Source organism: Arvicola amphibius, chromosome 10 (genome assembly GCF_903992535.2).
Source record: "Arvicola amphibius chromosome 10, mArvAmp1.2, whole genome shotgun sequence".
Classification (NCBI taxonomy): domain Eukaryota; kingdom Metazoa; phylum Chordata; class Mammalia; order Rodentia; family Cricetidae; genus Arvicola; species Arvicola amphibius.
In genome coordinates, this window is record NC_052056.1 from 9817643 (window position 1) to 9835969 (window position 18327).

At 39.4% G+C, this 18327-nt stretch overlaps 1 protein-coding gene across 2 annotated transcripts in view; it reads left to right on the forward strand.

The window, feature by feature from the left end:
- Nucleotides 1-17650: 17650 nt before the first annotated feature.
- Nucleotides 17651-18327, forward strand: part of Grik1 (glutamate ionotropic receptor kainate type subunit 1) — a 392331-nt gene continuing 391654 nt past the window's right edge. For both annotated transcript variants that reach the window (XM_038346565.1, XM_038346564.1), the window contains exon 1: nucleotides 17651-18269. In XM_038346565.1, the coding sequence (XP_038202493.1) occupies nucleotides 18152-18269 (118 nt within the window). In that variant the 5' untranslated portion in view covers nucleotides 17651-18151. The remainder of the gene's footprint in view (nucleotides 18270-18327) is intronic.

Consider the following 18327-nt stretch of genomic DNA (forward strand, 5'->3'; position numbering starts at 1 on the left):
CAGTTTATAGACACAAATATTCTATCTACTTGTACTTTCACATATGCATTTAAATATAACTTTATCATATCTCTGAAGGACTCTGGATTAGAGAAACAAAAATATGATATATATCATTTATATAGATTAAGAATATGATATGCTTAGTAGATAAAATTGAGATATATTGTATCAGGAAACACTGAAACTACCAAGGAACAAAGGTCTTCCTATGTAAATAAAAGATACAAAGTTTTTATTATTTTTGGAGGATGTTAATTGGAAGAAATAGGTTTTTGCTTGTTTGTTTGTAGAGCTTCAGGAAGTAAACAGAAGTTGTTAAGGAGAACTAAGATTCAAGGAAGGATCTCTATGCAAAGGTGGTTTCAAAGACAGTTTTATTTGTGATATGCAGGGTGACTCCTTTATCCATGTCTTTTCAATGAACCTTCCAGAATCACGTTGCTCCTCAACCTGAATCATAAACTTGAGGTCCTTTCTACTTCAGATTCCAGGACAAGTGGTAAGGTAGGCTTTCAATATATGCTGGATAGAAATTAAGCCTCTCACTTCTAAAAGAAAATGTACTGAAAAATGTCAAATTTGCAGACCCCAAATCAAACTTTTATCACTGTTCCATGAAGAGCTGATGTTCCCACTATGTCTTATGCAAGGTCACTGATAGTGAACAGATGTCCTAGCCAGAAACTGGAGGATCATTCTTGACATTTTTTTTCTTTCTCATTCACCAACTCCAAATCAGTAAAGCACTTCTGGACAGTTTAACTCTGTGTCTCTCCTCTGTTCACATCCAACTTCATCAGTCGTCACCCTGCAGAATCATATACCATTAGTTTATGCAAGAAGCCCATCAACCTTGTATCAGTCTGACCCAACCTCATACTCTTTCCAACCTTTTTTGTATAGCAACTGTACACAGTTTAGAAACACACTTTAAATCACATGAAAGTTTGAGAACTTAATGAGTTTAATGAGAAAACTAGTGAATCAGAAGCTGAAGAATATGAGAGTTGGAAAGTGGAAGTTCATTTATAACAATGATTTCATAGGATCCTGTGATTCCCAAAGCAGGTCAACAGAACTTGTTTTTCTGAAGTGGGGAAAGAAGAAAAAGCTTTCAGTGTCATTTGCCTTAGTTGCCAATAAAGGTTTAAAAATTATCATCATCATCATCATCATCATATTTGATTGGTACAAGGAACACAATTTCTATAAACATGACTTAAACATGAGGTCCAAATATAGACTGTGAGTAGCCATGGAGAAAGACCATCCTAGATGTCCTAAAAATAATGTCACCATGAAAATAATCTCTTAGCTTCCTTTTTCAATTTATCTCTGTGTGAATGTATACTGCATGTGTGCAGATGCCAAAAGAACATAGAAGAAGTGTCAGATACACCCAAACTGGAGTCACAAGTGTTTGTAGTCACTCTGTGTTGAAACTGTATAATGAACTTAAGTCTTTGGCAAAAGAAGCAAGTACTCCTAACTGGTGAAACATCTCTTCAGTCAGTATCTTTTCATTTTCTTATCATATGATGGTAGAACAAGCTGATAGATTTTTTAATAATAGCATTAAAAGAAGAGGAAACACTATAGGACAATATATAATGATTTCACACTCTCCAGACTATGTTTGTTTGACATCAAGAATGAATAAGTTATGTTTATTAAGGTAATTTCTGTGCCTGCTGCTTTGGGGCACATGGTTGTGTTTAGACTACATCCCCCCAAAAAATGGAGCTCACTAGTGCTGAGACTAATGGCCCTGTATCTCCCTTTTGTGGGAGGACTCAAACACATTTAGCCAAAAGCCAATAGCTGTTTAACCACTATACAGAAGAAAAGAAAGAAAAGGGTTTTATATTTGATGACTTTAGGCAGGGGAGAGGCACCATATGAGAATTCTACTAGTAATAAAGAAATTCAAAAAAATTAATCAAGGTGCTTAAAGGGCTACAATTTCTCAAAGGACAAGCCAGGTTTTTGTAAAATTTGCTTTCAAAACTCTTCTTACAGAAGACTTGAGTCAATGTTTTATTTTATCCAAATTGGCTTTCACTTCTGTAGCTATTATTAGAGCTGCTGAGTCTCGCTTGCAAGTGTGGTAGATCCTGTGGTTCCCACGTTTTGTCCAACAACAGAATCACCTGAAAATATTTCTGTTGTTGCAATGTGCAATGAATTCCGCTGGCTGCTTGAACATGCCTTTGATCCTGCGGGTTTTTTGTTCTGTCTTCCTGCTGTGTTTTGCCTCCCTTCTCTAATTTTTATTGTGGTTAAGGAGAGAAAAGGCAAAATAAGGTCTATTTTTAAGGCAAATAACAGCACCTCTGACTAACTATACACTTTATTTGTGACTTTGTAAATACTTATCATCACCAACTTCTGTGCTGGCAAGTTGCTGCTATTGAATAAGAAACTTCACTTTATAGCCAAATGCCCTAAATTCAACACACTACTCTTTATAGTATGTAAGCTTTACTGAAGGTTTAGAAGTTGTCTTCTTTCTCCCTTCTCCCTGCCTTGTTCTCATATTCTCTCTCTCTCCCTCTCTCTTTCTCTCTTTTTTTCTCTCTCTCTTTCATTTTTCTCTACTTGGTGGAAGGAAACTGTAGCAATAGTAAGTAAATCATAGCAATTTCTTTTTGGTGATTTTCATATAACAGCTACCTGTAGCCATATGTGCAAAATGAATATTTCTTATAAATCTAACCTAAATAAGATAGGAAGGAATAGCTGAAATTATGGAGTAGAGAATCATTTGGAGATTCAAATATACAGAAATGGGGATATAAGATGCCATTCCTCTGAAAATGCAAGATGAAATTAGCTCTTATTTTGATTCTCATTTTGTCTAAAATAACTTATCCGCATGATTTAAATAAGCAGTTTCTAACCCTAAACTTCTAGCTCATTTTAAACATCCTATAGATATCTTCTAATTCCCTTAGAAGGGTCAATGGTGTGCTGCTTAAAACGGAAGCAGCACTGATGAAGGGACAGAGGAATAGAAGCAGAAGAAAAACACATCAGGAAAAGTAACACAGTAACAAAACCAAACAGCACACAACCCACCATACTCTGTAGAAGTTCACCTAAAAATACTGACATTTCTTAGCCATTGCATTTCTTCTCATACTTACCAGCAAAGACACAAGCCATATGACACTTTGGCGGACAGTGAGAGCTTCAGCAACGGCTGAAGTCATGACTACGGGGTTTTATATCCCATTTCAGTAATGTTGCCTTTAACACTGGACGACATGGGGCAATGAAGAGATCGACCCTAACAGGAGACATGCCAGAGAGAGGTAAGTACCATGATGAGGGAGACTCCTGAGTGATAAGCTGGTCAGCCTGTACATGAAGCTTCTGCCTTTGACGTGTAAATTTTTCTGAGGAAACATGAACAGACATTTGATCACTTAGAATAGGGTTTCAGCAGCAGATTACAGTAACAATTCCATCCAAGTCGGGCTTACTTAGCCAATGAGTCTCTTGGGCTTACTTTCAGAGCATGGATGAAAGGTTACTTGCAGGAGCATTGGTGACTCAAACATAGCTCCTCACTACAAAGACTACCCAGTGTTGCTGATGACTTACAAAAACCACATCTCTTGAGTGTCCAGCACAATTCACAGACAGGTCCTTGGTCAGTCCTCTCCCTGGCAACTGCTACTGTTTGGGTAATGGATTTGTAAAGCTTGTAAATTTTTCTTTCCTAAGCTAGTAAATCATGCTTGTTTTCCAAGTTTTGGGAGCCTCCCACTTCCATCTAAGAAGAAATATTTCAGTTAGTAGGAAATGGCTACCCAAAAGTCTTCCTCATTATCCCAGATAGACCCTGTCCTTGCTACTGTCTGGGACATGGCACCATGTCATGGACTGATTTCTGGGTGACTGTCAGAGACTTTTTAAGCCATGCTCCAACTTTGAAACCTCTCCATGATGAGTTCACCTATGGTAAGCGGGTGAATGAAAAATTAGAAAGAGCTGTCTTACACAGATAATATTCAAAAGGGGGAAGAAGAAACAGAACAAATTGGCTTTGATTGGTTTGGGGAAAAGAGAGTTAACATACTATCAACATTGTTCAGTGAGAAGAATATTGCTCTCGTGGATTATGGCTGAACTATTCAAAAGTCTGTATTACTTCAAGATTTACAGCTGCTGGCTAAATAATTTTTCACAATGCACTTCTGTCAGAACAGCATTTTACAAAGGTTCATCTTTTAGAAAATTTTAAAAGGTAAACAAAGAATCAAGTTGAGAAACTGACCTGGTTTTTCTCTGTGGATTTTTCAGCTCAATAATTTTATAATGGTATGAGAGATTTGTTTACCTTTCTCTAGGACAAATACTCATCTTTAATGTGTTTTCCTCATTATGGAGCTTTTGGAGAGCAACTTAAATTGTTGAGAAAAAACATAATTGTTTCTACCCGAATAGCATTTAGTGAGTTTTTATGATGGAGCTCACCTTTTCCAATTGTGTTGTTATATTACAGAAAATTTAAAGGCAACAGTGCTTCTGAAATCAACCATAGTCAACTGGATATACATTAGTTAAGCACTACAGGTTTACTTTTCCTTGTCCAAAATGCTCAAAAGAAGGATTTCATATTTCATAAGTTTGGGTTTTGGTAAGTTTATAGATACATAATGAAATATGTTGGAGATGAAGCATTACTCTACACACAGTGCCTATTTATATTTCATACATACCTTATGCATGTATTTTGAACATAAGGTTATACTGTGTTTTTTTGTTTTTTAGTGGTCATTTATGAAATAAAGTTTGCAAGCACTGAAGTGACAGACTTGTGTCATGAGAGAGCTCAGTTACAGATCTTGGAGTACTTTAGATTTCAGATTTGGGATTGGGGGAGCTGAACCTATATCTTATATCTCACTTCTACCAGGGGAACCATTATCTTCCTAAAGTAAGCAATCATGATTTTCATGTCTGTTCCTTATCTTGTTTTGACAAGGACACTTAAGAAAAGAATAACTCAACATTATAAGTTTGTAGTTCCCCACTAACTATGAGACAACTAAAAATTAGCATGATGCATTAAAATGTAGAAAAATTATAAAATAGAGTCTGTTCATAAACAGACAGTGAGATCTCAATTTGTGCAGTTTTAGTTCCATTGAGTTATGAGTCAAGGGAAGACTAGTAGAGGATTTGGGATCGTAATAAAGGAAGGGAAGGGGGCAAATGGTAATGCAGTGTCAAGCAACTTATTCTTCAAGCAGTTGGAGCATGAAGATAAAGTAGAGAATAACCCTTAGGGTTTGCACCGCAGGACACTAACTCTCTGGCACCAAACTCAGATCACATTTCCGCAGTCAAAGACACATAAAGACAATAGAACCCAGGCAGAGAGTCCCAGCTGTCCCACGAAGCTATGCTCCTATGTAGAGTTAACTACTGAGAACATGTGGGTGAGGCACTGAGAGCATCTGCCAAAGTAATTTATAGTGGAATGTGTGTGTGTGTGTGTGTGTGTGTGTGTGTGTGTGTGATTTCTGAATAAAGGGAGAGAACTGTATACTTCCCTGCCAGAAATATCACTAAAACTGTGATTAGTGCGATTAGTGCATGTGGAGCAAATAGAAGGAAATGTAATCAGGGGAGGTCGGACTAACTTGGTCAAATAGAAGATGTTGCATCTTAAAGTTGACTGTGGAAAAGCTGGAGGAAGGTTAATTTCAGGATAAGACTCTTCCTTTTTTCTTTTCTCCCACCCTTCCTCCTACCCTCTCTTTTCTGATTCTTCTTTTTTTTCTTAGAATTGCTAATCCAAAACACTTCCTCTTCTCCTACTTCCCAAGTGTTAATGTTATAGGTGAATCCTACCACTAGTAACTTTTTAATATAAGAGTTTATCAGTTCTTCTGCCAAGACAGGAATGTAACCACAGACTACATGTGTGGCAGTGAAGTATTGGACCTGTTTTCTCTTTGACTGTTTGGAGGTAATAAATGTTATATCTCATAGTATCTTTAAGACTGCAGCTTTCTATACCCCTTCTCAGAAAGAAATGGAAGAAAGACTGGCCCTATAATATGGAGCGAAGACATGGATTTCAACATGCAGGCAATGAACTTTTCAATAAATTATGTCCTTGCAAATCTACGCTGCCAAATCTCCTGTGAGCACACCTTGTGAAGATGACCCATGCACTCCGCCATATGTCACACAGTCTCACTCTATCAGGAAAGAATTTAAGAAGTTGCACATTCAAAACTTCTCTGAATTCTGCCCTACTTACCTCTTCCTTTGACTAATTTTAATCTATGTCTGTTTCCTAGAATAATGTAATTATGAGGAAAGCAACTACAATTACTGCTGAGAGTCATTGTCATAAATAGAACCTATGCTTGGTTTGGGTAGGACAGTAAGAGGCATACGGAAAACAAAGAGTATGCATGTGCTGTTGAGTGAAAATCCCATATCCTGTGATTGAAGTCAAAAGACAATATTTCAGCCTGCTAAAGCCGACAGGGACTATTTGCATACATTATGTAAAGTGCAAGAAATCACAAGATGTTGAAGCTCCCCCCCCAAAAAAAAATTAGCTGGAAGAGATAAAGAAGGCTGAGGAGTAAAGGAACAAGGAATTATGTTGATTTGTTATGTTTGTACTTAGTACTATGTAACTTTTAAAATTATTTTGCTTTCATTACTCTGGTAAATAAAAATATTTTGAACTAGATGACATTTTCTGAAAGAGAGCATGAGGAAAGAAATTAAACCAAGATGTAATAATTAGAAATCTTGCTTAATTTATATGATTTAAATATGAATAAGCTTAATGTGTTTTGTTGTCAGGAGATTTAAATTGGAAACACATGAGGAACAGTGAGCTGATTAAAAATGAGAATGCCGCAAGAGCTGTAAGCTTCAGTTTTAGCTTTTTAAAGTCAATTACTTCCTCTCTAGCATAGGTTATTTAGGGGTTCTCCGTGCTCATTTAATCATTCCAAAACTGAAATAATTTGAGCTTATAAAATTGCTGGATATAATAACTGTTAAAATGCTATGTGAAAACAAACTTTAATCAAAGACTGAAGGCGTTATTTAAGAGCACAAGGTACACCAGTTTACCATTCCTCTTTGAAATGGAATTACTATATTCTTTTCCACTTTTCTATTAAGCTTGTATGTGTACGTGTGTGTTTGTGTGTGTGTGTGTGTGCACGTGTGCAAGCGTGCAAGGGCAACTTTTAAAACCTAGAGCTCACCTTCCTCTCTGTTAAAGTAATGTCCATCTTCTCTCTGCCTCTGCACTGCATACTCCAGGTTATACAGCCTGGAACCCTCAAGTGATTCTCCTGTCTTTCTCCCTTTTCTCTTTAGGAATGCTAGAATTAGTACTATATACTACTGCACCTAGTTCTTACATAGGTACTAGGGTTCAAATCCAGACAGCCAGCTCCTGTGGCAAATGACTTTACCCACTGGTTCACTTCTCCCTGGCCCTCACTTTTTATTAGAATGTCTTCATAGCTGGATGGTGGTGGCGCATGCCTTTAATCCCAGCACTCAGGAGGCAGAGGCAGGCAGATCTTTGTAAGTTCAAGGGCAGCCTGATCTATAAGAGCTAGTTCCAGGACAGGCTACAAAGCTACAGAGAAACCCTGCCTCAGAAAAACAACAACAAACCGTTGCTTTCAGCCCCTCAAATATTTTCCTCTATCGTCCCTCTTTATTATGAGTTTTATTCTAGTTATTCACTTATTGTAAATGTACAGATCATTGAGGTTCTCTGTCACATTTCCATATAAGTGTGTTTTCTGCTATGGCTGTATCCATCCTGCTACCAAGCTCCTCTTGCCCTCCCTGGACTGAAATTTCTTTATCATATCACAATGGCATTTCAATATTCTGATAATTTAAATCTAATCACCTGAAGAGTTCTTAATGACCAGGAAGCAGGAGGGCTGGACTGAAGAGGGAAGAGTCCCTATTGTGTAGCTAGAAAGACTGGGAAGGAATGGGAGGGTGTGTAGCAAAAGCTGGTGAACAGCCCCACATGGTGGGGAATTCTTCCCTATGAAGTCCTTGACTGTGATAAGTGGGTGGGTGAGTGATAGTAAATTAGCACAGGTAACAATGATTGAACCAGGGTCCTGGATACGTTATATTCCAAAGAATTTTACAAGTTCGCAGGGAGGCCTGGATCTGCTCAGATGTCTCATCTGTTGCTGGAGTGTCTCCTGCTCACACTTCCCCAACAGACCTTCTTTCAGGATGAGAATACAGTTGAGATAGTTGATGTGTCTTTCAGTTTGGAATATTCTATGTCACCTCTCAGTAATGTCTAGCTGCCATTTGAAGTAGACTACTTTCTCAGGGTAGCCGTCCTGAGCAGTTCATCCTAATTGTTTCCTGCTTTCCAAACTTCCTACGCTCTTTCCACTTCCTTCATGGAACTGTCACTCGATCTCTTAAGTGATCCCTTCAGTCCAATGGGAAGTCTTGTGGTAGTGAAGACCTCAAAAGTCATGATGATCTTTAGGATTGAACCAGCACAGATTGTGCCTGACATAGAACAAGGCCTTGGTAATTTTCAGTTCTCAATTTAAAAGAACTAGACAGGAAAGAAAAGATGCAATGTCAGCTCTGTAACACGAGTCAGCAGAGACGGTTCTTTACTTCGAGGCAAGCATACCCATCTACCCATTTCTACTTTCAGTACAGTATTCAATAACTTGTACAAGATATTGAATAGTTCACTATAAAATATAATGAGTTTAGTATTAGAGGATTTTGCCTAACTGTAGGTTAATCCAAGAGTTCTGGGCACATTAATGTATCTTAGACTAAGTTTGAAGTTCCATAAGGTAAGATTGATGGAGGAGGGTCATCTGTCTATGTGTTACTTTCATTGGTTAATAAGGAAACTGCCTTGGCCCTTTAATAGGACAGAAAATTAGGTAGGCAGCGTAGACAGAACAGAATTTTGGGAGAAAGGAAGCAGAGTCAGGCAAACCCCTCAGGCAGTCGCCATGCCTCTCCTCTCTGAAAAGGACACAGGTTATGATCTTTCCTGGTAAGCCACCACCTCGTGGTGATACACAGATTACTAAATATGGGTTAAAACAAGATGTAAAAATTAGCCAATAAGAGGCTAAAACTAATTGACCAAATAGTGTTTAAAAGAATACAGTTTCCGTGTAATTATTTTGGATAAAGCCAGCCAGATGGCAGGAAGCAGCCCTCCTCTTCTACTACTACATAAGAGTGTTAAAGGCCTTTTTATCTTCTGAGGTCAGAACATAAATCTATTAGAAGATGAATGAAAATGTATTCATACTGTCTCAAAAACTGATAAAAACAAATTCAGAATCAAGACTGTGGTGACATGCATGGAACGCAAACACAGGTCTGTATGGCGCTCTGTTTCCCACCGTGGTTGGTGATTGAATGATATGCACTCTCCAGCGAGTCAGTCTTCAGCTTTACACTTAAAATTTGTGTATTCGTACTTTGAAAAGTTTTAGAAATAGCTATGGCTGCTATAGGAAGAACTGATAATTACATATTTGCCTTGCAAGCTGTTCCCTAGAGCAGGAAACCCTGAACTTTTCAACTCACATTCAATGTCTGTCTGAGGAATTTGCCTGTTCCTGAGTATGTCAAGTGTTTATCAATAAAAGATTGTAGGATATTATTTGAAAACAATGATTTGATAGATGTATTTACCTTTTATTAACAAAGAGAGCAATTTTGCATCCTAATAAGGTGAATGAACTTTTTTACATATATATATATATATATATATATATATATATATATATATATATTGGGGCTGAGGATATAGCTTAGCTGTAGAGCATTTGTCTGGCATGGGAGGTCTTGTGTTCTATTTTCAGGTCAGCAAAGATCAATTAGTTAAACCTTGACTGATACTTTACAAGAAAGGATATCGAGTTTCTTCATAAGTTCTTAGTGCTGTTTGATACTTGGTTCATTTTATAAATATCAATGATAAGAATATAATTTTTCATAAACATATAGCACAAAATAGTAAAAAAATTGTAGTATAATCATTTTTTAAAAAACTTTCCAATGCCTAGTCCATATTTATTTTAAAAATGGGTTGTGTCAAATACAAGTCAGCAACTCAAAGAGTTTTTCAAAGCAAATCTTCAAACACAATTAAAATCCAAAGGTATACTAGTTGCTAATTACATGCTGAGAAATGACAAAAATCACAAAGTCTTTGTTTTCCATAATTAAAAGATCATATTCATGTAAGAGCAGTTAGCTGTAGCACAAATCTAATGGTCTTAGCAATAAAAATTCAGATCAGATAGTAAGGGGTGGAAGCTGAAAGATCAGAGAAGCAGAACAGTCAGCCACTAGTTCTTACCTCTACAAAATCCTCATGCTGAATAGGGTATCCTTTGCCTACAAGTTCTATGACTGAACACCCAGACTGAATGCCTGAGCTCCTATATCCTCACACCTTATATTCCTCTCTCTGCCCAGCTGTATCCCTTCCTATCTCCACCTTCTTAGGGCTGGGATTAAAGGTATGTGACTCCCCAAGTACTGGAATTAAAGATGTGAGCCATCACTGCCTGGATCTGTTTCTCCTTTATATCAATCTCCTGTAGATCAGGGTGGCCTTGAACTCATAGATTCATCTGCCTCTGCCTCTCGAGTGCTGGAATTAAAGGTGTGTGCACTGTTTGGCTTCTGTGGCTAACTAGTAGCTAGCTATTCACTCTGATCTTCAGGCATGCTTTATTTGTTAGATCACCAACAAAATATCACCACAGTTCACAGCATGCAGTAGTCTTGACTCTGAACTAGGTGCTTTCAGTACAGTTTCTTAGCATCAGGTGACAAGTTGGAATGTACAGTGTATATGATGTGTTCAGAATCAAGAGCACAGTGAAGTTACAGAATACAACACAGGTGATTAAGCTTTGCCAAAGACATCTCAGATTCTCAGATTTTTGATTTTTAAATTCTGGTCATTGTGTTTCCAGAAAACATTTATTATTGACAAAAATGCTTGTAGCCTCATGTCTTGTACACAAGTCAGAGTTTAAGAAACTGTTCAATAGTATGCACTCTACAAGAACAAGAACAGTGTAGATCCCTTCTAATTCCTAAAACGAACTGTAAGTGGAGACTGCACATTCATTTCCAGGCCACTCAGACTCAAATAATAACACAGAAACTATATTAATTACAACACTGTTTGGTCAATGACTCAAGCAGACTCCTGACTAACTTGTAATATCTTAAATTAACCCATTTATATTAATCTATGTATTGACATGAGGCTGTGGCCTACTGGTGAGGTTCTGTCCAGCGTCTGTCTCCTTCAGCAGCTACGGGTATCTCTCTGATTCTGCCTACTCTTTCTCTATCTCTGTTCAGATTTCCTGCCTGGCTTGCTCTGCTAATCCATTGGCCAAAGCAGTTTTATTCATCAACAAGTAAAAATCAGCACATATACAGAAGGACATCCAACCTCAATGGTCTGTAAAGCAGACCAGAAAAACACATAAGCTAAGACTGACCATAGCATTATCTTCAAACCCTTCAGAGATTCCTCAGTATTGGGAACTGAAAATCAGCCTATAAATCATTGGCTAACTGACTCAGTTCACCTTGACTGTGTCTGTCCCACACACACCTTTCCAGTCACAAGAGAATGAGAGTTAGTGATATTACTAATTTGTAAGTGAACTCACCCCCACTGCAGATTCTTTTACAATGACTAACCTTGTATTATTGAATATCAGTTTAATTTTAATGACAACATAGAACCAGATTGACCCATGTCAATTTATAGCTTTATCATTTAACTGTGAATTTTCTGACAATGTGTTTGTTCTCACTGTGCTCTAGTCCCTTCATTGTAAGATTTATAGAATAGGGGTACTTACCTTTTAAGACTGAATCAAGTAAGTTAACAAATGTAAAAGCAGCAAAGTTGTCTGTGACATATATTACAAACAAAACAGGATAGGGTCATTTTTTGAGATTGTTTTTGAAATAAGGCCTCTCTATGTAGCCATGGATGATGGCTTGGAACTTTGTTGTGTAGACTAGGCCAGCCTTGAATTCATAAATATCCACTGTCCTCTGCCTCCAGAGCGCTGGCATCACAGGCATGTGCTACCATGCCAAGCTGAATACACTCATTGTTTTAAGGAAAAATATATTTATTCATAAACATGAGAGAGTAGAAGTTAGAATCCTCGCAAATTGATGGCCTTCATACTGACTTTTAAAAGCTAACTTCTTCTTGGGTATGAAAACAAAGCCTATTAGGCAAGATTATTCAGGCCATGACTTAAGCAATGAAGTTTTAAAGACTTGTCTGAGACACAGAGCTATGGTCAGTAGCTTCTGGGGAGTTTTGGGACACTCAGAGTGTTAGGAATCACCGTTTCCAGTCTTACTTGCCGATGAACTGCATTTATGCATAGAAGTAGCTAAGCATCAGCTTGATTCGAACTTTCTATGTGGTTCTGTTTCTTTACATTGCTGAGATGTGATGGTAAGCGCAAAGTGGAGAATAAACATTAAAGTGCTTTATTCTTTCAAGAGATTTCACTAGAGCTGCTTCCTACTACGCTCTGGAAAACTCAGCAGTGTTTGTAAGGAAATTATAGGAAAGTGGGTATGAATAGTGATACCCAAGATGTGGAAAATGAAAGGTTGAGAAAAAATTGCTCTGCATAGTGCTTTGCTGAAATCTAACAAAGCACACTGAAGACTATCATCAAGATTTCCTAGCTAAGACACACTATATTCATAATCTGAAGATAACAGTAAATATTAAACTCATCAATGTAGATCAATGAAATTAAAATAAAATTTTAGCTGATGACCCACTTTATTCTAACATAATTACACTTATGGGTTGTAAGCTATATAACTTGTGAGACAACGTCTCTTATTCACTGACCTGCTTGTTTGATGAGTGTTAACCAGGCCCCAACTCAGTGTCAGACATAGTACTCCTGGAGCTCTGGGTAAACATAATTTAATACAATAACTAAGATGATTAGCAAGTTAAAAGTAAGTATGAGGGAACTGAGCAGAATATTGCACAGGACACTAGAGGAGGTGGTTTAGGTCAAATGAGAAGGAGGCATAGGATATTGTGCAGTAACAAAGCAGATGGACAACCACAATTACTTGCACTTCTGTAGTAGTTTCAACAAGGCGAGTTTGTACTCTAAGGACCCTTTGCCACTGTAGAGAGTGTTAGCTGTCACTAAGGAGGAAGTACTACTGACATCTAGTGGAGAGAGAATAGGAAAGTGGTTTTATGATCTGGAATGCACAGGACAACAGCCACAGCCAAGAGTTTCTGCTCTGAAGTGTTCGAAGTTTTGAAGTTAGAGACCTCTAGGCTACCGTGATAGTGGCAAAGTTACGGAGAAGTAGATTGAAGACATGGCTTAGAGCTTAACCCAGTAGCACACGAAAATCAACTGCACAGTGGAGGTAAACAGCAAGCGCAGAAACAGGAGTGACCTCCAAAGGCTCTGGTTTTAATAGCTGGATGGAAGGGCTGCACTCACATGGAAGTGACTATGAGATACGGTGTCATCTGAAAATGGTGGCTAAAGTTGGCTGTGTGATTCAGCATTTATCAAGAGGATTTGAGAAAAGAAAAAGACTTGGAACTTTGGCCTAAACCATGTTTAACATCATAAAAATACATGATGTCACTTTCTTTTTTAAAGAAAAGAATAAAGATGTAGTCAGAGCTATGAAGCTCGAATCCTAATGCAACGACACATTCCTAGGAAGCTCCAGAAATCACTTGATGCTTTGCTTGAGTGCCCTGGGTAATATTGTAAGTGCCTTCAAGTGCGCTCACCACATTTAGAAAACATAGTTATGGCATTTAGCTCCTTAGCTTACTGGAAGATGTTTTTTGCACCTAGTCGTCATCTAGAAGTTCAGTGTTTGAAAATGGATCTGCATTTAAGTAATGTCTCCAACCTTGCTAGGAAGCACAATGCCGCACACACGGTGAGGCTTTGTCATCAGTCAGGGTGTGTGAATCAAAGCAAAAGACTTAGATTTGGGGACAAGAGAGTATGCATCCCACTGAATACTTTTTGTTCTTAAGAGGGCACTGTGATCACCATGGTCATTATTGAGCCAAAATGTAACTAGATTCATGTGTGCAAATAATCCATCACTTCTGAAAAACACAGGACAATGAGCAGCAGCTGATGGCCCCTCATGAGGAGCTCGGCGCCGTGAGCCTGCGCGCGTGACTAGCAGAGAGAAGCATTTTAACAAGGAGATAAATTTCTGTCTTGAGCTTTACAGTGTCCTATAGATGATACTGAAAGGTAGCATAAGTGAGCCATGCATTCTTTAGGAAACCTGCAGAATCCAATTTCTCTCTACCAATGAGAAAAAAAAATTCATTCATACCCTAAAGATTGAAAGCTGGAAAAGTGGTAAAAATTTCCTTAAACACAGAGAATAATTACTATTTTCATGATATTAACTGAGCCAGTTTTGCTAACTTATTTTGCAGTAGACAAAGTGTCTTGGTCATTATCCTGTGGGATTATTTACACTAAAAAAAAAAATGTAATGTAGGTATGGATTTCTTTAGCCAAAATGTAACCAGCAGAAAGGAACTCATATCTGCTGACTCATTAGTGCTGTGGGAAATAATTCTTATATGTGTCTTATTGTTTCAATGGTCCCTTTGGTTATTATTACTTGTGTGTTACATGTGAGGATGTTACGATGTTACGGCTTAGAGAGTGTACTAGTCTGACTGAGGAGGGGGTGCTGAGTAACAAGTATTTTGCAATCATACAAAATAAAACCTAAAGTTGGGTTGTCACTACTTCACGTGTTTTCTGACAGTGTAGCGACTGCTCAGAAAGTTTTCCACAAAAGGTGACAGCAGCATCAGTGCCACCTGCATCTAGATCTTTAGAAGCTTTGGTTTTCTCAGTTTTTTCCAAAAGGATATGAGAATACAGGAGAACCGAGTGGCTTACCCTGTCCCTGTCTTGATTTCACCTCTAAGTGGGGCATTATACTGTCACACACATTCCCTTGGCCATAATTACAGGACTTTTCTTCACAGAAAAGGTATAGTCTGTACAAGCCAAGGTAAGAAGAAATCTAGACTTGAGTAAGCACACAAAAGCTACTACAGATAAATTTTTTAAAAATGAACAAACTTGAAGAAAAAAATAATATGCTAAAACCTAGACCAAAGCAGGTGCTCAGAAACCTACTCAATTTTTGATATTTCATTCCCAAGACTTGTCATACAATATCTCATCCGCAGCCAGGCGGTGGTGGCGCACGCCTTTAATCCCAGCACTCGGGAAGCAGAGGCAGGTGGATCTCTGTGAGTTCGAGGCCAGCCTGGTCTACAAGAGCTAGTTCCAGGACAGGCTCTAAAGCTGCAGAGAAACCCGATCTCGAAAAACAAAAAACAAAAACAAAAAAAAAATCTCATCCACTATAACTTAAATTTGGATATCCCAAGAAAAGATAAAAGACTAGATATACTTAATAAAAATCTCTTGTTTAAAAATAATCAGATAGCTTTCTTTCAATCTCACTTTAAAAAATATTCACCAGCCATTCATGAAAGGATCAATACAATAGCAACCTTTCACAAACTCCTAAATGAGGTCAGGTTCCTTCTTTTCTTCACATCTACAGTACGCCTTTCAGAAATTGATACTTGTTCATGTTGGAGAGAGAACCTAGGGCCTTATGCCTACCAAGCAGGATCTCTATGACTGTGACCAACAGAAACTACATTTCTTTAAAGGCACACTAGCAGCGACTATATTCCTGCTCTGTGTTCAAGGCTCGGCACAATGTTTCACAGGAAATGGATACTCAAAAAATGCATTGCATGGATGGATCGATGGGTGGATGGATGGGTGGATGGATGGATAGGTGGATAGATGGGTGGATGGATGGATGGATGGATGGATAGATGGATGGGTGGATGGATGGGTGGATAGTGGATGGATGGGTGGATGGATGGATGTATGGGTGGATTGATGGGTGGATGGGAGAATGGATAGGTGGATAGATGGGTAGATGGATGGATGGATGGATGGATGGATGGATGGATGGATGGGAGAATGGATAGGTGGATAGATGGGTAGATGGATGGATGGATGGATGGATGAATGATGGAGAGCATGGCTGTCTTTGAGACAGATCATGTCATTGTGTGACACTATCTGATTTTAGAAACAGTCTAAAGTAAGCTGGAGTTGTGTTTTTTCTCCAGTTCCCATCTACTATTACTTCTGCATTTCTTCCTGTTTAACCAACACTAAGAGAACTAGCTCCCGTTCTTCAATATAAGAAATTCTGGTTTCTGCAGATAGCCCCCTATGTCCTTGATCTTTTCCATCGGTAAGATGTAACCCCAAATCTGCACAAATCCTCTTCTTATCCAAGTGCATGTTCTATTTCCTCAACGAGATTGAGAAAAAAGTTAGAACTACAGATACAACAGATACACACACAGTGTGACCTCTTTGCTTTTAGCAGGGACACTACTACAGCCTCCCTGCAAGAGATGGTGTGCTTTCCTCACGATGGATTCTTTGGCGAGGTATTTGCTGCTTTCAGATACATATTCCATTTGTGGCATAAATGAATTTCAAAATGCAGTACATTTGTAATTTCTCACATTCTAGGCTCATATGAGTGTTTCTCTTATGAATTAACTCAATTTAGAACAACTTTCCAAACCCCTACTTGGGGGAGGGGGAGGCACCTTGAGGTGTTCCTACAGAACCAGCAAATGTTTATATGGAACTTTCCCCAGAAAGCTCCAAGGAAATTAAGCCACCATGAGCAAATGCTGATTTCCCCAGGGAAGTGTCCTTGTCCTTCTACAGAGAAATGGTCTCTAAACCTACATTGTTAGAATAGCCTATTTCCAGTGTTCAAATGTGACAGCCAAAAGAAATTAAGAAAAGCACCGCGCCAGAAGCTGCCTCTTTCTCAGTTCTGCACTTGTAAACGGAAGCAATTTTCAAGCCATTTACTCCCGTCCAGATAGAAAGAGTCACTATAATCTTAAAAGACTGAAGGGTACCCATTTCTCCTCCTTCCTCATTTTTCTCCTCCTTTCTCTGTCTCTTCATTTTCATCAGAGTTAAAAATAAAAACTCTGATAATTTCTTAAATCTCTCCCTCGGAGGGTGTGATTTCCTATCACGCGCTAGTCATCTCCCAGACCCCCGCATAGGTGTCTAGGGATAAGGCTGTCATTCATAGAGGAGAGTAGAACTCCCTCTGCCTAGGGACTAATGGGTTAGATTTGATCTGTCTTTAGGATGCAAGACTCAATGGACATCCCAGCACCACAGCGCAAAGTTAGAGAGTGACTGCATGTGTGCGTGCATGGTGTAAATATGTGTGTGTGCGTGCTTGTGAGTGTGTGTGTGTGTGTGTGTGTGTGTGTCCGCACGCGCGTGCGCATATGCGTGTGGTTGTGTGAGGGTGTCTGGCTGGGTTAGTAGGGTTGGCCGGGGCGGGCAGTAAATAAAGGGTGGGGCCAAGAGGGGAGGAGGGAAGGACCAAGAAAGAAGCAAAAGCAGAGCCTATATCCCAGTTAACCTGCTGGAGCTCATGCTGCTTGGTCTGAGCGCTGCACCAACTCACCCACTTCCCTCTCTCCTTGGGTGTCTTCTTCCCCGCTTCCTCTCCTTTCCTCACTGCACCCTGCACCCTCTACCCACTCCCCCACCCACCACTTCTGCATCTGACCAGAGGACGAATGAGGGAGACGTTTCTGCAAATCAAGGTAACAACTTTCCTCAGCTGGTTTCTGGGCTCCAGGAGCGGGATCCTGCTGATTCTTGGAGGTATGCAGTCCATGGAGGAGGAGGAGAGCAAGCAGTGATGGGCTAAGGACCGGTGCACTAAGCCCCAAGCAGCTCAGTCTCACAAACCCGCTCCTACCCGTCCCCACGCGGGTTCCCTGTATCTCACTCTCCTGAGAGCAGAGAGCGCGCGGCGTGCAGCCTGAGAGCATCCAAGGAGGATGAGGCTGGGACCCAGCCCAAGTTGGGTGTATTTCGCGGGCGTGAGGCCACGACTGTGTCTCGGCATGAATTAAGAAGCTTGGAAGATGGAGCGCGGCACAGTTCTCATCCAGCCCGGGCTCTGGACCAGGGACACCAGCTGGACACTCCTCTATTTCCTGTGCTACATCCTCCCGCAGACCGCTCCGCAAGTGCTCAGGATCGGTGAGTAAACCCGCGGAAGCGCTCCACGCTGTGGGATCCAAGGGTCCTAATCGCTTCC